This window comes from Ambystoma mexicanum, chromosome 1q, assembly GCF_040938575.1.
Source record: "Ambystoma mexicanum isolate Mex_15411 chromosome 1q, UKY_AmexF1_1, whole genome shotgun sequence".
NCBI classification, from domain to species: domain Eukaryota; kingdom Metazoa; phylum Chordata; class Amphibia; order Caudata; family Ambystomatidae; genus Ambystoma; species Ambystoma mexicanum.
This window is the reverse complement of record NC_090922.1, coordinates 122,373,178-122,395,391: the sequence shown is the minus strand read 5'-3', so window position 1 is coordinate 122,395,391 and position 22,214 is coordinate 122,373,178. Positions and strand designations below refer to the sequence as shown.

The window sequence follows — 22,214 nt, the reverse complement described above, 5'->3', positions numbered from 1 at the left end:
AGCTGCGCTGCCACGAGTGGAAACTTGATCAGGTGGACCGCCTGTTCGTCAAATGGGGCAGACCCCTGATCGATCTTTTTGCCACAGTGCAAACTCCAAATGCCATTGGTTTGCCAGCAGATTCCACGAACCAAGGAGGTTGGGGGATGCCTTCTCCTTCCCATGGGAAGGTCTGTTTCTGTACGCTTTTCCCCCGTTTCCTCTCCTACTATGTGTCATCAACACACTCAGACAGTGTCTATGCAAGATGATACTCATCGTCCATGCGTGGCCGAGGAAGATTTGAAGTCCAGACTTTATCAGCCTGTCGGCATTGCCTCCAGTCAAGTTGCCAGTACTTCTAGATCTGCTCGCCAGAGACGGAGGCGCAATCCTTCATCACGACCCAGAATTGCTGAACCTGAGGGCATGACTCCTGCAGCCTTAGAGTTGGGAGGTTATGATTTGCCAGCGGAATGCAGGGAATTCCTCACCAAAGCCAGGACGTCGTTGACTCTATAAAGTGCTACGGCCATAATTGGAAGCAATTTGCTACGTGGTGCCGGTCACAGAAGATTCCCCCTCTGAGGGTCACGGCTCCACAGATCCTTCCATACTTGTTGTCCTTGGCAAGAGCTGGACTGGCTCACGCATCCATCAAGGTACACCTGGTGGCTATCTCACGCTACATCAGATCCCGGGAAGATCCTCGCTCAAAGGGCTTTTCCATTCTTTCCCGCCGGTGAAGGCCCCTACCACATCATGGAAACTCAACGTGGTTCTGGCGAGGCTCATGGGGGTGACTTTTGAACCTATGCATGAAGCCCCACTCAAGTTTCTTTCATACAAAACGGCTTTCCTTGTGGCCACCACCTCTGCCAGAGATACGGGCCCTATCCTGCAAGCAACCATATCTGGCTTTCCACGAATTGAGGGTAGTACTGCGTACACACCCCTCTTTCATGCCAAAGGTTCTATCAGGAATCCACCTCAAGAGCCCTTGAAGTTGCCTGTTTTCTTCCCGACACCTTTGTCGCTGGCAGAGAGGGCCCAGCATTTGCTGGACGTTGCTTGTGCGTTGAAGTTCTACGTAACATGCATGAAGAGTTTTCGGACAACTTCTCAATTATTTGTGAACTTTGGTCTTGTGAACCAAGGGAAGGCCTTGTCCAAGGCTTCCATTTCGAGGTAGCTCTCCGACTGCATCATGCAGTGTCATCGGCTGGTGAACCAGCCTCTGCCGGGCAGTCTGAGAACCCATTCCACTAGAGCGATCGCTGCGACGACGGCGTTACGGTTTGGTGTGCTCCTGCTTGACATCTGCAGGGCTGCAACATGGAGGTCCACGCATACCTACACGAAGTTCTACTGCGTTGACAGGGATTCCGGGGAGGAGTCCAGAGTCGGCCAGGCAGTGCTACGCAGCCTGTTTGCTTGAGGTGAGTCTGTTCCAGGGGTAAGTGTTAATTGCTTCTGTTGAGCCTTGCCACCTCCCTTGGTTGTGTAATGTTGTACTGCTGTGCATTCGTTATTCATGAGCATGTGAATCCATGCCAGACCCCATGCCCGAGAAAGTTTAAGTTACTTACCTGTAACTATTGTTCTCCAGCATAGGTCTGCCATGGTTTCACATGCAAACCCTCCCTCCGGCCCCTTTGCGGCTCTTCTTGGTCATACTGTCCATTTACATGCTTACCAAATCTGAAGATGGCTGCCAGTGACGGGGCTTAGGGAGAGGACTGTCATTGGATGGGGACAGTATGTCCCAAAGGACAGTGATTGGTTTAGAGGAGAAATACAGTTTTTAAGTGAGAATGAAAATATGTTTTCTTTTAACAAGGATTCCCAGCCCGACGATGGGGAATATTCATGAGCATGTGAATCCATGCCGGACTCCTGGTAGAGTCACTCCTTGCTTTCTGTATGATCTTAAGTTTGTCCTGAGACAGCCGCAGGTTCTGCAGGGTCACATTTTTAGGAATCAGGCGGCTAGGGCTAATTTCTCCAGAGCCGGGTGAACCACTGCCCACCTCCCCCTTCTGCGAGAGAAGTGGAGATCCCTTGGCTTGAAGTTGCACAGGCCCTGGGTTGTCAGTCTTATCAGCTCTGGCCAGCCCATACAGCGCTATCAGTATTAGCTGTAGCCCTTGAGCTTCACTGACTTTGGAGATGACCCTTTGAATATGGGGGGGTCGGAGCGAAGGCGTTATCCCACATCCCGTCCCATTGCAGGTGTAGTGCCTCACCTAGAGATCTTCTGCCCCGGCCCATCCAGGAAGCGAAATGATGGCAGCGCCTGTTCTGTTTTGTGGTAAATAGGTCCCTGTTCTGTAAATAGGTCTGTCTCCGGTTGGCCCAACATCTGGAAAATCTACTGCAGGACCTGTGTGTCCAACTGCCACTTGTATTTTTCCACCCCCCTGTCTGCTGAGCCTGTCTGCCTCTAAATTGGACTCCCCCAGAAGGTGGGTCGCAGATAGCCGGATGTTGCGCAAGATGCCCATTCCCAGATCCTGATCATTATCCTGCACATGGAAGGGGACCTGGTGCCCCCTTGTTTGTTGATGTAGTACATGCAAGTGGGGCTGGCTGTCTGAATGCAAACTGAACTGTCACTGACCACAGATAGGAAGGCCTTGAGCACCAGCTGTATGTCCATCAGCTCAAACAAGTTGATATATTGCTCCCTGTCTTCTGCCGCCCACAAACCATATCATGATAGTCAATCCGGAAAAGGCTGCCTGAATGGTATGCCCACTGTAATATTGCTCTCCTGGCTCCACCAGAGCAAATGCTGGTGAAGTTCCACCGGAATGGAGACTGACAATACCTAGCAGTCTGTTTTCTGATTCCAGGAGGCCACTAGGTGTGGCTGTATCCTCCTCATTTTGAGCCTTGTTTGCGGGATGGCCAGCAGGTAAGCTGCCTTAATGCCCAACAGATGCTGGAACCACCAATCTGAAGGTGTCGATCTGCTGAGAAAATGTCCATTAGCCGCCTTCAGTGCCACCACCCTCTCTCCTGTGGGCAAAATCATCTGCTCCTTGGTATCCCACCTCAGGCAAAGTTAGACAAGAGTCTCGGTCGGCTGGGTCTGCGCCTGGTTGATGGAGAACCCCAGTTCATAGAGGAAGTCCATAAGTCTGGCAGCCGTAATTTGACCCGCCCCTGGGCACCGCACCCGGAGCAATCTGTCGTCCAGGTATGGGTAAACCTGGTGGCCCTTGGACCTGAGCACTGCCGCTACCGTGCTCATTAGCCTTGTGAATACCCGTGGGGCCAAGTTCAGGCCAAATGAAGGACCTGGAAAGTACGGGAAATGGCTGCCCATCACCCCGAACCGTAGGAAGGCCTGGTAGGGTAGCCAAAGTGGGACGTGAAGATAAGCATCTTTGAGGTCCAGGGAGCACGTCTAGTCCGCCCCATACAGAGACTCCGCAGTCAGAGCTGGCGTAACCATCTTGAACTACTGGAGGGATAGGGAAAGATTTAAGGAGGATAGGTCGAGAACCACTCGCAGGCCTGCATGGTGGTTTTCCTGTATTGTGAAAATTCGCAAAAAAGATATCGAGCATTTCTGGGAGAGGGGGACCTCCTCCACCGCCCCACTTAGCACAAGTGTACGGATTTATGGAAGGAGAGTTGGTGTCCCGATCTGAGGGAGGAGAGGTGAGACAGGAGAGACTGGAGGGAGAGGGGGGCGGAACCCATGGGTGACCACTGATAAAATCCTTGAAGTACGCCCACCAAGACTGAATGTGGAGGGCAAGCCTGCCCCCCCTCTGGAGAACTGTGGACCTTGATGCCACATTCATTGCTTCTTTCCCCTCCGTGGCTGGTGTCTGGGAGGGGGACTTGTAGTAACCTTTGTGTGAGGTCCTTTGCTGTTTTCGCCTGTGTAGGCTGGGGGACCTGTCTGGCTGTCGAGCTCTATGCTGCTGGAAGCCCCTGAAACCCCTGAACGTTCTTCCCTTGTCTGATCACACCTGCCCCTGACCGTAAGATTTGGAGGCTGGCTTTATGCCAGGATGGCCAATGGCTCAGCAGTTTGAGAGCTGGTCTACTTCTTGTTTAATTCATCTGTGAATGAATGGAACAAGTCTCCACCCTCGAAGGGGAGATCAAGGATGTGTTCTTGTACGTCTGGGTTGAGCCTGGTAGCCTTAAGACAAGCCATTGTCCTCATACCTGTGGCGATGCAAATAGCCCTGCTGGCCATGTCAATATGGGCCACGGTGGACTCCACTATGTCTTGTGCCACCAATTTCGCCTTGGCTAAGCCAGCTTTGAAGGCAGCCTGCTTGTGCACTGGTAGATCTGGCAGGAAGTCTGCATCTCCCTCCATAGCCTTTGATTCGCAGCGGCCAACATAGCGTCTGCGTTTGCCTGCCGCAGATGAAGTCCGGCATTCGAGTACATTTTCTTCCGAGTACATTTTCTTCCTGTAGGCTTCCAGAGTTTTCTCTTCCTTCCCCAGAAGCGCTGTGGTCGAGGCAGACAACTTGGATGTCTGCTGCTTGGCATACAAGGAAGCTGCCGCCGTCACAGAGGAATGTGGCTGAGGGTGAACAGATAGTAGTACCATGTCCCCTTCGTCCTGCCTGTATTTGGTATGCAGGCGCTTGTTGCTGGGCTGGGCTGGGTGGAGTGTGGCATAGCCCAGCCTCTTTTTGGCAAGAGCCTCCACATCCTTCTGCAGAGGAATGCCAGATCTGGTCACTGCTCAGATGGTAAGAACCTTGTCTAGGACCCTCGCCTCTGGCAGCTCCTTCTGAGGTTGTGGGATGTCTAGATATTCTGCCAATCCTGCTAGCCTGTCTTGGAAGGCCCTCACCGATGATGAGGTATCTGCACCCTCATCCTTGACTGTGTTCACCTGGTCCATGGCACCTTAGTATATGGGCAGGGGTCCACACCTCCCTGATCTGCCCTATCGCTGGGCGGTGTTAGCCGGTGGGATTTCTGTGGCCTGCAGAGTAGGAGGCATTGGAGACTGTGCCATGATGATAGCCTGTGCGAGAGCCAGTGAAAGGGGCACCTGCGCCAGCGGTTGACCCTACACCAGTGCAGGCGGAGAGAACACTGCAGCTCAGGGCGGTACAGGGCTCGGCTGCTGTACTAGGGCTTAAGGCTGTGGAGGCACAGGAGGTATTGTCTCCTTTTATTATACCTCTCAAAATTCCTGCCATTTGTTGTGACTTCATCAGTCGGGAACTGGTCAAAGAAGCAGTCCTCGCATGCTGGAAATGAGCACTCCTGCCCCATGGGCATTGCCGGGGTAGCAGCTGTGGAAGACTGTGCTCTTCCGGTGCCGTGCCTGCCCTGCAGTATGGAGGAAAGGGGACTATGGACTAGGAGTATGTTAGTCACTACGGTGAGTAACTTGTAATATTTTTGTTGCCCAGTTGTCCACATGAATGTGAATCTGTTCAGGTGAATACTTTTTTGTGTGTGATGGTTAAATATTAAAACGTACACAGGTTATACATATAAAAATGCATGTAGAAACATTGCTGATTATTAATACAAGGAGTATACATACTCCAAATCGTCCTAGTTCATACACAATGGATACATCATACATGATCACAACTCGTAAAGAAGAGTACAAAAAATGTCAATCATTAAATCAAACTCACATTCTGGCGTCAAACTAATAACGTATAAGAATGTATTCATTAAATAAGCGTTAAGATCTCTAAGATGATGGCGATCTGTTTACAAACAAAAATGTGCCACCTAAGGTCGTCAGAGTTGAGTCATTCTCTACCTGAAACCAATCCATCCAGATGTTTGCTTCTTAAATGATAAACGCAAGGATAATACGAAGTTTCCCCTTGAGTAGCCATGACAAAATCGACAAAGGCTTTTAAAATGGACCACCCCTGATCTAGCCCCCAAAATCTTCTGTGTGGCAAATAAATTCAATGCAAAACGCAAGGACAAATTCCTCCATTTCTTACGCTTTTCAGAGATCTTCACGATAGTGACTGTTATGTTCCAGCCCTCGGCGTGCGCGCGCGCGAGGGCTGGCGGTGCTATGCTAGGCCGCACGGCCTGTGGCGCAGCTCCAGCGGGAGCATCAATGAAGCACACGCACACGTGTGGATGGTCTGCCCCGGAACTGCCTCCCGAGCGCGGGGGTGGGGCTTTTATTAGGCACGCCCTGCGTCACCGCGTAGCGGGACGCAGGGCGGAACATAACATTCTCCTTTATTATAAAACAAAACAAACATAGCAATAACTTGCATCAACTGTGAGTTCATCGGTTCACGCTCTTAACCAATAAGTGCCCGGCCATTAATGTTCGTGGTCCAGGTACCTCAAACTACCACACATAGTCATTCAACTTGGCCGGCGGTCTCGTAGCAGATCTCAGACCGTATCGCCCTTCTCGGGGCCTGCACCCCCCCCCCCCCGGCTCCTGATCTGGCTCACCTTCACTGGTCAGGTCCTCGAGGCCGGGGGCCTCCAGCTGTTCCCAGGTTCCATCCATCGCTCCTGTCTCATCCGGGATGGACCTAGGCTCGTCTTCGCTGGGCTGAGCGTCCTCGTCTTCCAGGTGGCACTCACTGTCAGTCCACAGGTTGCGAGGCACCGCCTTGAACCACGACGAGTTCCTCGTCACTTGACGGTGTCCTCGGGTCACAGTCACCATGGTTCCGTGCCGATCGCTGACGGTCCATGGCAGTTCCTCGTATCTGGCCGCGTTCCGCCGATAGAATTGGTTCCGGTTCTGGCGAGGCCCCCGTTATCTGACAGGCTAGGCACGTGCTAATGAGTGTCTCGACCCGCTCCTCGATCTGGGGAAACCATACCCTGTGCCGTATGCGGGCTTTTGTCCTTGCCAGCCCTTGGTGTCCTTCATGCGCTAGGGCCACTATCCTGTCTTGTATTCTGAGAGGGATTACGATGCGGTTTCCTCTTAGTCTCAATCCGCCTTCTGTGATTGACAGGTCTTGCCGGACGGTAAACATGCCGGACAGAAACCCTTTTGCTTCCGCTGTTCTGTTGTGTGTGTTTCTCATGAAGGTTTTCCAGTCCCCTGAGATTATGGCATCTTTCACTAGGTTGCAACAAGGATCCTTGTTAGTTTCTGCTTCGATGTCTTCGATGCTCACCGCCTTTGGTCTCATTGCACGAACCACTTGGCATATATGTTCCTCCGTCTCTTCGGCCACTTGGATCTCTTGTTGGGTTGCCGCTCGCGGATGCCTCGAGAGAAAATCCACGGGGTTTCCACTGCCTGGTTGGTAGATGAGATCAAAGTCGTATTGCTGAAGATGTAGTAGCCATTTAGTGATCCGTGCCGGAGGGTGTGACGACGTTCCCATGAAGATGGGTAGTAGGGGTTTGTGGTCGGTGACTGCTGTGAACCGCCACCCATATAAGTAAAGATGAAAGTGGCGGCACCCCCACAGCACGGCGATGGCCTCTTTCTCAATGTGGGAGTACCTCTGTTCGGTTTCCGTGAGGGCTCTCGATGCGTAGGCTATCAGTCTTTTCTCCCCTTCCCTCGTCACCTGCATTATGATGGCTCCAAGCCCGACGGGGCTTGCATCCACGAACAGTTCTGTGGGCAGCTCAGTGTTGTAATACGCCATTTTGGTGTCGACGGACAGGGATTCCTTGATACTTTCAAACGAGTCTTGGCACTTCTGCCCCCAGTCCCACTTGATGTTTGCTTTCGTCAGTTCCCCTAGTGGCTCAGATAGGGTGGCCAGGTTTCGAATTAACCTCCCGCAGTTAGTTGCCATACCTAGGAAACTGCGTACCTCTGTGGGGGTCATCGGTGGGCTTGCCGCCTGAATGTCTGCGACCTTCTGGGGATCAGGGGAGATGCCCGTGCTGCCAAACTTGTAACCAAAGAAGGTGATTTCTGATCTGAGGAACTCACACTTCTCCCTGTGTATGGTCAGTCCAGCCTCTTGTAGTCTGCCCAGTAGGGTATGAAGCCTCTTGAGGTGCTCCTTCTTGTCGGGGGCGTGAATCAGAATGTCGTCGCTCACGTTGAGGACCCCAGGGATGCCCCTGATGACCTCTTGGATAGTTTGCTGGAATACCTCAGCAGCGGACGAGATCCCGAAGCTCAGGCGTTTGTATCTCCTCAACCCCAAATGCGTCGAGAATGTTGTGATGTAGCGCGAGTCTCTGTGGAGTTTGAGTTGGTGATACCCCGCCTTCAAGTCAACTTTCGAGAATACACAAGACCCTGTGAGGTCCGCCACGATTTCGTCGATCGTTGGGGTGATGTGGCGTTCTCGTTTGATGGCAGTGTTAGGGAGACGCATATCAATGCAAATCCGACTTTTCCGGGCTGTTTCGGCTTTCGCGTGACGACCATCGGGGAGACCCATGGTGTGGGCCCTGTGACCGCCTCTATGATGCCAGCTTTCTCCAGAGCCTTGAGTTCCTGCTCCACTTGTACTCTCATGTGGAAAGGTGTCCTCCGATGCCTTACGGCTTTCGGCTGTACTGTTTCGTCAATGTGCAGCCTGATGGTTTTGCCCTTCAAGCAGCCTATTCCATCTTGCAACTTGGGGTATTGACTCAACATTTTCTCCACCTCCTCGGCATCATCGACATGGCAGAGGAATTTGACCACTCCCAGATCTTCTGCTGCGTCCCCACTCAGGAGGCTTTCAATTCCTGCCTTCACGACATAGACTTTCGACCATAGTCTGTTTTCGCCGTGCTCCAGCGTAGTGCGGAACCTGCCCATGACTGGTAGGGGCTTCCGGCTGCCGTATGCATACAACAGCGTGTCTGTGCTTTTCAGGTCTGGTTGAGGCTTTAGAGTCTGGAATATGCTTGTGGGCATAACATTCACCGAAGCGCCGGTGTCAATGGTCATGAGAATGCGCTGGTTTTGGATGGTGACCATGCACTTGCGCCTTCGGACAGATTTTCTTTGTGGTTCTTGACCTTGGCTTAATGCAGACACCAGGTATACCTTCCTCCCTTTCCTATCGTTGTCCTTACTGGGATCCTGCTGCATTGCCGAGACATCATCCCCTTCTTCCTCCATGGAAGAGTTGGCCACTGCGACCCTCCTTGCACTGGCTTGCTTCTTTTTCTTGGTTGCGTTCTTTTCTGGAGAGTTCTGTGGGGGCTGCGTGGAGGTGCCCGATGATCTGCAAACCTTTGCATAATGATCCTTCCTGCCGCAGGCGCCACAGGTGGTGCCTTGTGCAGGACAGTTGCGCCGGCCATGTCGTGGGCCACCACACCAGCCACACTCTGTGGGCCCAGGAATGCGCGGTTGCCACCTGTTCTGGCCATAGCCCCCACTGTATTCATCCCTCGAGGATTGTTTGTTGGTGATCTGGGCCACCATGGCTGTGTTGAAAGCAGGTTGCAATCTGTGTAGTGTGGCCTCCATTTTGGCCGCTCTGGTGTGGGCTAGTTCCCTTTGTCGTCCAAGTTCAAGGATCCGTTGCAAGGGGATGCCTCTCTCGCTGAGTATTAGGCGCCTTAGTTTTCCCGATTGTATGCCGTTAATGTTCTGCCTCCTGATCTCCCTCTCAACATTTGTGAACTCGCAGGACATGGCCAATTTTCTGAACCGAGTGTGGTAGGCATCCAGGGTTTCGTCCGCTGCCTGTATGGTGGTGCAGAAAATGAAAGTCTCATAGTTCGGGTTCAGTTGAGGGAGAAAGTGAGCCGTGAGGGCATCTTTTGCGCTTTGGTATGCATCTTGGCCCTCGGCAACATTCAAAGAATTGAAAATGCGCAGTACCTCGTCGCCCACACGGAGTAGTAGGTGCGCCTTCATCTTCCTGGCCGACGTTACATCTTTGCACTCCATCGCCATCTCGAATTTCTGGATCCACAGCTGCCATCTGGGTCCACTCGAAGATGGGTCGGTAAAGGGGTCAAAAGGCTGGACCAGTGTCGATGAACCTCCTTGTGTGCGAGGCTGTGGGGACGTCAGCGATAGGTTTGCCGCAATTCTGGACGGCGTGGTGGGCCCAGGGGTGGACGTACCGGCCACCATGTCGACGTGTACCTGGTCAGTGCTGGCGTGAGCTCTTCGGGCGATGCGCGGTGAAGTGGAAGTGCTGCGGTTTCCAACCACTGTGACGGAAAGTTCAGGTGCTGGTGCTCTCACGTGGTTCTGACGCCACTTCGTGTTGGTGCCCTCTAGTGTGGGAGGCCAGATGCCAGATGGCTCCACACTGCCCGGCCGGCAAGTAGAGGGCGAGTGATGATGAGAAGCAAAAAAAAATGTTCTTTTTTGGGGTGGGTCACGTGTGCGATTTCCCCCCCTCCCCCCTCAACCCCCCCAGCCGGGTGTCCAAAAATTTCGCTGCGATGGCTGCGGGCCATCTAAGCGCCGTGAACGCTGAGCGCGTGTTGATCTTCGTTCCACCTCGTCGCCATTGTTATGTTCCAGCCCTCGGCGTGCGCGCGCGAGGGCAGCCGGTGCTATGCTAGGCCGCACGACCTGTGGCGCAGCTCCAGCGGGAGCACCAATGAAGCACACGCACACGTGTGGATGGTCTGCCCCGGAACTGCCTCCCGAGCGCGAGGGCGGGGCTTTTATTAGGCACGCCCTGCGTCACCGCGTAGCGGGATGCAGGGCGGAACATAACAGTGACGTGATGTGGTTCTGAATGCCGCCTTTTTCTAAAACGACCCCTGTTAGTACCCATATTTTAATAAGATGAAATTGTAACTGGTGATTGTTTTTTATTAGCCGGGAGTTGTATACTAAGAGAGCATTTCTGACCAGGACAGGATTAATGTTGATCCACTGCTTGTAGAAGGTGACATTTTTCACACAAACAGTTTCTGCATGTTTAAAACGGTTATGAAAATGTGCACATGAAAACCTTCTCCTGCGCAATGGACCTTTTTCTCCAGCACATTCCAGCGGATGTGTTTGCTCTATTTTGATACTCGCCCTATCTATGCGGCTTTACGGTACTAAAGATTGTTCAGGTTTATTGGACACCATATTTTCGATCAGAAAGATGTCTTATGTATGTTCAGGATACAACTCATGGCCCAGTGGGAAAGCAGCTGCTGGCAGCTCTGCTGAACACTGCCTGCATCTGTTTGCTTTCTGTGCAATCCCTGCGTTTACAGGCTCTCTGTGTTGCCTTCGCAGGGGCTTTTCGGAGCATGGCTGGTGGACTGTTTCCCAGAGGCGTTGCTAGGGTGGGGGCTAAGGGGGCTATAGCCCCTGGTCTTTTGGTTGTAGCCCCGGATAGAATCTCAGGAGCTACAACCAAAAAGCTAGCTAGCCCCCTGTGCTGACAGTTCCGACATTAGCATAGCCCCAGATCTTTTACAGACCTGGCAACACCCCTGTTGTTTCCTATGCTCATCTGTTCTTTCCGTCCAGATGTTTTGCGCTGCGCCTCTGATTATGACGTTGTGTTTACAGAGCACTTTCCTGCGGATAACAACAAGCTGTACTAATTACCTCCTCTTCTGTGTCTGTTCCCCTGCAGGTGTTGCAAGGCGCCCAGCTGATAGCAGTGGCTGCTGATCCTTTAACGGGGGCCCTCGATGGCTCCTCTCTTCAGGGCAATGATATCCAGGTCCAGTACGTCCAGCTCGCGCCTGTATCGGACTCCACGGTCACTGACCAGGTAGTTATCTATACAACTGCACCCACGCCACTGAATTCTCATAAACATTTCAGTGGCACACTGTGTTGCTTATAGTCTGATGCCGACAACCGTAAATCAAGCTGTACACTTGGATGTTTAAAAAGGAAAACATTCAGCTAAATTGAAGCATTAAAGTGGACCACCGAAGCCACAAAGCATAATATCGACCCCACATAGCTGCGCTCTCTGGCACATGTTGGTGCATTGCTCTCTGGCACATGTTGGTGCATTGCTCTCTGGCACATGGTGGTGCATTGCTCTCTGGCACATGGTGGTGCATTGGTCGAGGAACAGAAATTGAACTCTAAAATCCCTGGCAAAGCTGGGAGTGGGCTGGTGGGGGTAGAGGGGGTCGGGGTCTGCGCTCTTACCTACCTGTCTTAAATTGGGAGCGGGCAAGTCCATTGCCTTCCCAACATGAACCGAATCACATGCAGTGCTTTAAGTTGAAAAAAAAATGTGGTGGAAATCACAAAACTGGACTTTAAGCGGGACAGGCTCAGTCCTAGAAGGTCCTGTAGAAAATTGAACACTCATAAAAATGTCTTCTTTACAATATACCTCACTCCTTTAATGCGATAAGAAAGGACCATGAAAGTGCGAGATTGGCCCTGAAGTGCAAGCACTTGTTGAAATACTGGAACAAAGAGACTGTGCTTAATGATTAAATCTATCCATTTTACAGAGCCTCACTAGAGGTCAGTGCTGTCACTGCTGCCTTTATGTATCGAAGGGAGAGATCTAATTCGCACAGTTGTTGGGTGCAGCCGTTTTCTGATTTGCTTCTAGTTGGCAAATTACAGATTTGATGCAACTGGATGAGTCTATGTACACCCATCTTAGTAGGAAGAGCCATTGGCAGAGGGAGGGGTAAACACATAATAAAGAATTCAAGAGTCATGATCTACTTAATAAGAAGGCTCAATCTAACCGTATATTAGTTCCTTGTGTTCCAGAATGTCCCATTCCATTTTGGAGATGGTAGTCCAGTCCTGGTTTTTATTTTGCATGCTTGGATGGACTTGGAGTCATGGATTTTCCATTTATAAAGCCAGAACTACAAGTGCCAGAAGGCAAAGAAAAAAACCGGACTGAATCAGCATCTCCAAAATGGCTTGGGGTATGAATGTTGGTATATCTGTAATCATGCCAATACACCCTGGGCAGTAGGATTATGTGGGCCAAAAGACCATCATGATATCGTTGCAGCCTGCCTGCGACTCTGCTCTCTAAAGAATGAGTGCCATGGCCCCATACCATGCATGACAGTGAGGCGATGTAATGTTATTCAGCCTTGCATTGTTTAGCAGAAGCATGACACTGGGTTGAGTATATTGCTAGTTGTACATTGTAAGTGATCATTTCGCCAGCTATTCCCAACACAAAACCACATCTTTTTTTTCCAGAAAGATTTGAGGTTTGTTAAAAAGAAAGTATAGCTTACAGATGTGCTTAGCCACTGGTCTTTTTAAGCCTTCTCATTCTAACCCTTTCACTAAAATGTACATGGCGCACACTCGCTGGCATGAGATCATATTGCAATCTGTCTTTCTGTCCCGTGGTGCAATTGCTACGTAGCAATAACATGCTGGGTAACACCCCCCACTAAATACAGGGGCGAATGTTTTTGGGAAAACCTCTTTTGGAACAATGCAGCATGCCATTTTCAGTAATAGGTTTCCGGTGCCTTTCTGTACATTGCCTTTTACTGACTGTTTGTTTGATGTCTTGTCTTAGCTTTGCCCCCTCCCCTGTCTGCCCTAACCTACTATTTGGTTACAGCGTTTCTGTCATTGTCCGAGCCGTTTGTTGTGGTTTATTATGCGGTCACACTCGACTCATGCAGTTCCTTTGCCCCCAATCAAGGTGACGCACAACAAATCAGTATCATTTTTATTCCGTTTCACTTTGTATGGCCTCCAACCCATCTCACACCCAACCTCAACAAATACCTGGTGCCACAAAGGACTAGGAACCAGGCCGGTGTGTTGTAAGAATATATATTTATTGATTTATTTAAACCAAATTTGACAGACTAACATCAGCCACCAAAGCTGTGGCAACACAAGAACAAAAATGACTTCCATAATGGCACCAACACAGAGATAATACTGAGATATGCAGTCAAAATTTCCCACAGCTTTCTTTTCAAATCACCCACCAATACAGAAAAAGGGTTCCTAGTAATAGTTTCGACAGTCAAAGTTTCGAATGCCAAAAGTTCTTACACAGTTCTTTTTGGGGGGGTCCCCCCAAACCCCTGTTCTGTTATTTTTTTAAACACTTATTTTACAATACGAAATTAAAATAAACCCTTCAATATAAAAAAAAATACATTCAAAACTATTTTTTTCACCACTTTTGTGTCAGAACTTTTGACATTCAAAACTATTGTTTCAAAACTTTAACTGGACACCCAGAAAAAGAATAATTCAAGCCACAGAGTGATTGCTGATTTGGTTATACTTTTTTCTCCCATCAACCCCCACCCTCCAAACATCAATTAGACTTGACCTCTCTGAATTGAAGGCCAGTCGCAGAGAGTGGGAACACAATGGGAAAATCGTTTTGGGTTCTGATCGAAATGCACTCTTTGGAAAAGGGATTCAAGGGGAAAAATCGTTTTTCACTTATTGCCACAAATGCAATATCGGGGAAACAAAAGCAAATGGAAACATTTGTTTTGCCACACCTAAATAGAACAGGCAGGGCTTTGTGGCTTGTGTCGGAGCACAGTGGGAACAAAGGGGCAATTTCGTGTTTCTCCCCACGCATGCAAAGGAATACACTTCTGACTTAAAATGAAGGGGATCAATGGGGAATTTCGTTTTGCACCCTGCACACTCACTTGGAAACAGGGTCTTGGGATTAATTCTGTTGGCAAATCTTTGTCTATACTGGCTCAAAACACACTGGGAGGAGCTTGTTAGTTTTGAATGCTAACAAAACACATCCCGGGATTTCTATGAGGGAATTAATTAATTTACTTTAATTAAATATGCCAAGGATCTACACAGACAAACAGGATATTTTACTATGGGGAAATACTACAAAAACATTTGAGAAAAATGTAGGGCCTACACAATCTATACCTTTGGGATAGTTTTACTTACAGGAGAGGCATTGTAATGGGCACCAGGGAACAGCAGGGCACCTCTAGGACAGCAAGGGTGTCAGTCAAGGATAGTCCCAGCTGGCTCCCCAAGGGATCCCAGTCAGCTTCTATGTCTCCTGGTCCCTGTCTCCAATGCACGATTTGGGGCCTCTCTGCTTGGGTATTTCTCGCAAGAGTTCAGCAGCAGGTTACCTCCCGGAATAAGTGGGAAAAGCCCAGTTCTGATGCAAACTGTTTTACTTATAGGGCAATTGACATCACAAACTTGTCATGATTCCCGCAGAAGGGATTGGTTGGTTTTCTCTACCCACCTCCCAACTGTGTCCTAATAGGACAAGGAGATGACGGGTGTAAGTTAGGAAAGCTGTGGGAGGAGAAAGCTTTGTCATCCCAAACTGATATGTGGGTTTAATAAGTTGAAACTCTAAAAATCTATCAACATGGTAAGTACCCTAATTTTTCAAATCTTTATATGTAAGGATATATTTTTAAGAACTACATTTTAAGGCCAATCAGATGATACCAATCTGTTGTCGGCACTCCCTTCCTATGCAGAGATACGTTTCTTCTTCATTTGCTCAGTGAAAAATATGCCACTTCATAGTTCCCTTATTAATTGTGTCCTTCACCCTCACACCAACTTTAAAATCTCTTGGAATTAAGGGAAGGCCCAAATAACATTTTCCTTAATAACTTCTGTTATGTTTCTCACACAGAAATCGTGTTGGCATGGTTCAAAGGGAGTTACTGTCACCTTTAATAAAAGTCTGGAATGAGCATTGTGGCGTATAAGCTGCCCTTCTTATGCAATTAATTTTCTTTTTGTATAAACGAACTCCAGCATCACATGCCTCGCTCACTCTGGCACCCACCTTTGTTCTCTTAAGCCGCATTTCCCCGTAAGCATGTGACCTGCCAGATGCGGGCTCATGTTTATCTTAGCCTATCCCTTCCTGGCCTTGTAATGGCCCTGGATGCCACTTTAATGCACAATTAATGAGAGTTGTGACCTCAAGGTCACTTCTGCTGAAAAGACAGGCATTCGCATTATCTATTTCCACAGTGGTTTCCATTAAAATAAGTGTTTTTCTTAATATTTTTAAGCAACGGATCTGATTGATTGTTGACAACCAGACCGTCCTGTTCAGGACCGGCAGAGGAAAGGTCTTTGAGGTTAAAGTTTCATTTCAGAAGAACTGACTGGCTGCATGTACAATTCTGCAAGAATTGGCTTTTAAGCCACACACACACAATGCATTTTACATGACATTTTATAAGGCACCTGGGTCTTACATCCATGTGTAATATACGTCTTTAATCTCACAGTTGCAAAAGACACGCGTATCTCTTCTGGTTTGTCCATATGTATAGGGCAGTTATATGACAAAACCATGTTCACCTTAAACCCAAGTAGGCACTTCTCTCTGCGTACTGTCATTTAGGATGAGGAAAAAGGGAGTTCCTTTATTTCTTATAAATTCAAGAAGCTTGGTTTCACTGGAGATTTCAGGATCACACTCGGATATTACATTGAAGATAATGCACACGCTATCTGTCTCTTTAAGTAAAAAGTATAGCTTTCACTGGATTTAGTAAAACAGCATTGTCAGCCACGTCTTTATTTTCCTTGCTGAAATGCATTGCGCCTATCTTTGCACTTTTTAGATTTAAGCCCACTTTCTTTCCTTTGAGATTTAGGGCTGTTTTTGGTTCAATAGGCCCCATGTCTGACATCACCATTAGAATGGATTGTGTCCTCCCACGTATTCCTCATCTTTGATATTCGTATCTTCCGCTTTGCTGCTTCGGAAAAAAAAATCCCACCAGATGGAGCTGTGCTCGATGTCGTGGCGTCGATGTCCCTCGAGGGTTGCCGCAGGGTGTCAACGTCATTAGCAATACAAATAGCTTGAGCCGCGCCTGTTGGCTTCAGTTCCGTTTTTCCGAAAGCTTTGCTTCGAGTGTTCAACGGCGCACTTCAGTTTCATCAGAAATGTCTTCATGTTCCAACCCTTGTACCCATAAGTCTGAGTTTAAAAAATGCTATGAATGCGGGAAGAAGATGTCTATCACCAACCCCCACCGCGTCTGCCTGTGGTTCCTGGGTTCCAAACATCAGACCGATGACTGCGGGTCCTGTCAGGCCATGACAGGAAAAGCTCTCAGGGTGCGCCGAGGTAAACTGGAGGCGGGGAGGGGGGCTTTGAACACCTCTTTGAAGAGGGATAACAAGTCCGGGGTTTTTTAGGGACTCGTCCCAGCGCAAAAATTCAAAGAAGTTTCGATCGAGGAGTCGATCGAGACAGTTTTCTTCTTCTTTGTCGAAGAAGGCGAAGATGAGACGCTATAGGTCTCCCTCTTCTTCTTCATCTGATTCCTCTACTGAGGTTATCAGGTGTCCAACCAAACAGGATTCCCCCAAAAAATGGGAGGCTTTCAGGAGTTTAATGTTGCATATATTCAAGAATGCGGCCTCGACCCCCTTGAAGGAGTTACACAAAGACCATGCCCCGGTCGATCTGTCAGAGGACAGAGGGAGGTCAAAGATTACCAAGGCAAAGCAGAGTGTCAAATCGGCGAGTCACTCTAGGTACGGCGAGAAATCGTCGAGTGTATTGTCTAGAGAACATAGCCCTTCTCCGATACCTCTAAAAAAGAGCAAACCGTCGACAGAGACAAGCCTATCGGTACATAAATCGAAGGCAACACCAAGTAAATCGACATTAGTGTCGAAACCTTCGGTGACGCCTTTGTCAAAGGTTTCATCGACGCCATTGCCGAAGACAGCGTTGACGCCCTTAGTGTCATTGACGCCATTGTCAAAGCCAGTGTCGGTGCTTTCGAAGGTCACTTCGACCATTTTCAAGCCTCTGCCCAATACAGAGAAGGCCTACAAGCCTATACCGAAAAAATACTTTTTCAAATCTATGGCCTCAATATATGAGGAAAAGCAAACCTCTGAGGAGGATTCTCCCCCATTTGGTTTGGGTTATGGTACCCAAAATTTTCCTGAGGAACTTATTGATCAGGAATCAGAGATAACTCATCTTTATGATTGCCTACAGTCGGCTAGTGGCATAGACACTTCGCCAGAGCTAGAATTTGGCAGACCTGATCCGGCTGAACATGCAGATTCTGCATACAAGGCTATCATGAACAGGGTCATTGAATTCATGGGCTGGAGCAGGAATTCTCCTACCTATGAACAAGACGAGATGATGGATATTCTGAATCAAGGCCCTCAGAAGGACCCAGTATTACCTTTTCATGCAGCCCTTCAGAGGAAGGTCATGGCAAACTGGGAAACACCAGAAGCGGGTCTTGCTTTAAATAGGAACTTTGCCAGAAATATATAGACCTTCGGGGATTGATCCGGACTATTTGACCAAGCACCCTACACCTGAAAGATTGGCAGCCACATCGACCAGGCAGTCTGCTTACCCATGACAAGAGGGTCGATGCTTGGGCTCGTAAGATCTTCTCTTCGGGCACTATGGCCTTGAAATCGGCTAATGTTACTTGTACCCTTTCAAGATTTACTTACACCCTGTCGGACTGTGTTAGCATGGCGGCTCAGCACATTCCGGAAGGTGAGGAAAAAGGCGGCTTCCTGGCTTTAGTGAAAGATAGAAAGGAGGCAATGGGAGAGCATCTCCAGTCAGGACTGGACACTGCTGACAGTATCAGCAGGTCCATGGCTTCTTGCACCGTAAAACTCAGGTTTGCGTCGTTGAGGAAGTCAGGTTTTGCACCGGATGTGCAAGCCAGATTACTCAATATGCCCTTTGACAGCTTGAGCTTATTTGGCAGCAAGGCAGATGAGAGTCTGGAAAAGCTGCAGACCTCCAAGGCGGCGGCTAAGTCACTTAGCGCCTCCATACGTCAACCTCAACAACAATCCTATTCAGGATCATCTTCGTGGAGAGGTCATCCTTTTCGTTTCTATTCCTCATTTGGAAGGGGAAGAGGACAGGCTGGACAAAGGGGACAGAAAAGTTTCCCTCGTGGTGGACGAGGAAGAGGTGCTAGATCAGCTCCAGCAGCGGCAACTGTACCCTCAGCCGCTGCGGCAGCTGCCTCTAAGCCACTTTGAGACCTTGACCCACAAGACCCTGGTGGGAGGCAGAATCTCTCAGCATCTGAATGAATGGTGGGGCATTACTTCAGATGCTTGAGCACTGGAAACAGTAGCCCAAGGTTACTGCCTTCCTTTTTGAAAAGGCCTCAAGATCATCCACCGGGAACCAACTCTGTCAAAATTCCAGATCCGCTCCTTGTACAGGAAAGTTTAACCCTGCTAGAGAAAGGTGCAATAGAACATGTACCTGTAGCGGAGAGGAACAAGGATTGGTATTCCCCCCTACTTTCTCATTCCTAAGAAGGACGGAGAAGTGAGACCCATCTTGGACTTAAGAAATGTGAACAAATTCCTCAGGAAGGACAGGCTTGCCAACTCCAAGACTGGTTGAGATCATTGGACCTTCAGGATGCTTCCTTTCATGTTCTAATTCATCTGAAGCACAGGAAGTACCCGAGGTTCGCATTTGGCAGTTCTCACTATCAGTTTTGAATTCTGCCATTTGGGCTAACCTCCGCCTGAGGATTTTCACTATACTGATGGCGGTAGTGGCGGTAAGTCTCAGGAGAGAGGGGATTATCGTCTACGCCTACCTGGACAACTGGTTGATCAGGGCTTGTTCACCCGAGCAAGCCCAGTAACATCTCAGCATCACCTTCCACTCCCAACACAGACTGGGATTCTCCCTCAATTTCAAGAAGTCCCATATGATACCATCCCAAAGTCTCCAGTTCATCGGTGCGGTCTTGGATACTTCCTCTGGGAAAGCCTTGCCTCCGAGGTGAGAGCTCAATACATTCAGCAGATGGTAGCAAAATTCCAGAATGCCCAACATCTTCCGGCCTTCGATTTTCTGAGGTTGCTCGGTCTCATGGCATCCTGCATTTTCCTGGTGCCAGAGGCCCAATTGAGAATGAGATCCCTTCAATGGGCTCTCAGAACTCAATGGTCCCAATTTTCAGGGAATATGTCGGATCAACTGCAAGTTCTGAGCAAAGTTGCTCAAGACCTGATTTGGTGGGTTTGCGAGGACTACATTCTCAAGGGAGAATCTTTTTGGCAACCATGGCCAGAGATAACGGTAGTGATGGACGCCTCACTCACGGGGTGGGGAGCCCACACCAACGAACTAACAATCAGCGGTCGTTGGTCTCCATCGAAGTCCAAACTACACATCAACCTTTTGGAGCAGAGGGCAATCAGACTAGCGCTGAAGGCCTTCCTGTCATCTGTACGGGGAAAGAATGTCCTGATAATGACGGACAACACAGTGGCCATGTACTACCTCAACAAGAAAGGAGGTGTAGGGTCACTACCACTCTGCAGATAGGCAATGCAGCGCTGGTTCTGGGCAATTCAAGAAGGAATCTCTCTGTCGGCAGTTCACCTAGCTGGAGAGCAGAACACGGCGGCAGACGCTGCGAGCAGGCAGAGCACAGTATCCCACGAGTGGGAACTAGCTCAGGAAGTTTGGGGAACCCTCAAGTGGATCTGTTTGCGGCCGAGATCAATCGGAAGTGCGAACAGTTTTGCTCAAGGGAATTTCCTCTGAGAGGAGCTCTAGGAGACGCGTTCGTAGTGAACTGGGAATTTCCGCTTCTCTATGCGTTTCCTCCAGTCCCTGTCATTCCTCACATGATCAGGAGGTTGGGAAAGTTTGGGAAATCCATGATCCTAATTGCTCTAGATTTGGCCAGGAGGACGTGGTACCCGGACCTTCTAGACTTGTCCATCTGCCCTCCAATACGTCATCCACAAAGAGAGGATCTTCTCTAGCAAGAGGAAGGTTGGGTTCTCCATACAGAAGTCAAGACACCCAGCCTTCACGCATGGTTTCTGAGAGGGTGAGATTTAAGGATTGGGACCTCCTGGATGATGTAATGGAGATCTTGGGTTCAGCCAGAAGGCCAGCAACTAAATCCTTGTATCAGTGTTGGTGGAATAAGTTCAGTAACTGGTGCAAAGATAAGAATGTGGATCCATTCCATTGTGGCACACCTACAGTTTTTTCTTTCCTGTTGCATTTAGCCAATCTGGGGTTCCATATCGGAACGATAAAAGGATACCTGGCTGCGCTTTCCATTTTTAAGCGCTCCTCTGAATAGGTCTCTTATTTCAAGACACCATTGATTGTGCAATTTCTAAAGGGTCTCACTAACGTGTACCCTCCAGTCCTGTTTCATGTGCCTATTTGGGACTTAAATTTGGTATAAATATTTCTCACATGCATTCCATTTGAGCCATTACATTCATGTCCTCTAAGGCTCCTTACATTAAAAACTGTCCTTCTAGTGGCTCTAACATCAGCCCGCAGGGTGAATAAGTCACAGGCTCTTTCTTGTCCATAAGGGTCATCCTTAAAGTCAAACCATAATTCCTGCCCACGGTAGTCTCTGATTTTCATTGGTCTCCAAAGATAAAACTGCCACCATTTTATCCTCCCCCCTTGTGCAGGAAAGGAGGAAGAAAGGCTTCACAGGCTAGACACAAAAAGGGCTCTAAGCTTTTATATGTCAAGACCTGCTAAATTTCGACAAGGTGATCAACTCTTCATTGGGTATACCGGCCACAAATTGGTTCTGGCAGAAACCAAACAGACTAAATCCAGTTGGATAATTTTAGCGATTGGAGAATGTTATAGACTGGCAGGTAAAGAACCACCAGATGGGCTAAGGGCCCATTCCACTAGGGGCATGGCAACTTCTGCAGCTCTGCAAAGGGGTGTCCCGGTAAACGATATCATACATAAGTTCGTAAAGCATTAATGTTTGGACTCAACCTTGTTTCAAGGAGGTCTTTTTGCAAAAGGCCGTTCTTCATACAGTCCATGATTAAATTAATTGGTACTCCTTCCTCCAAATTGTTACTGCTTTGGGAGTCTATTATAGATGAGGAATATGACGACACAATCCATTCGAAGAACAAGTTACTTACCCCTGGTAACGTTCTTTCGACTGGATGTTCCTCCAACGTATTCCTCATCGCCCCTCCCAGCCTACCGCGCTGTACAATTTACGTGCTTTACACTCTGCATTTTCGGAGAGCTTGCTGTCTTGGGGTTGCCTGGTCAATCACTCGATTGATGGGAACGAAAAAAAAGAACTGAAGCCAACGGGCGCGGCTCGAGTTATTTGTATTGCTGATAACGTCGACACCCTACGGCAATCCTCGATGGAGATCGACACCACGACATCGAGCACAGCGCCCTCTGGTGGGAACAAATATTTCCAAAGCATCAAAGCTGACGATACGAATATCAAAGATGAGGAATACGTGGGAGGAACATCCAATCGAAAGAACGTTACCAGGGGTAAGTAACTTGTTCTTCTGTGCTGTCCTTATACTTCAATGGGACTTGACAAATCACTCTGGCCTCTTTATTTCTGCCATTCAGGGGCTATATTTTACACCACACCTTTTA

General features: G+C 48.9%; 1 protein-coding gene across 2 annotated transcripts in view; it reads left to right on the top strand.

The window, feature by feature from the left end:
* The window catches only part of BANP (BTG3 associated nuclear protein), a 1,679,897-nt gene that overhangs the window by 1,611,839 nt on the left and 45,844 nt on the right, over positions 1–22,214 (top strand). For both annotated transcript variants that reach the window (XM_069636126.1, XM_069636133.1), the window contains one exon: positions 11,439–11,579. In XM_069636126.1, the coding sequence (XP_069492227.1) occupies positions 11,439–11,579 (141 nt within the window). The remainder of the gene's footprint in view (positions 1–11,438; positions 11,580–22,214) is intronic.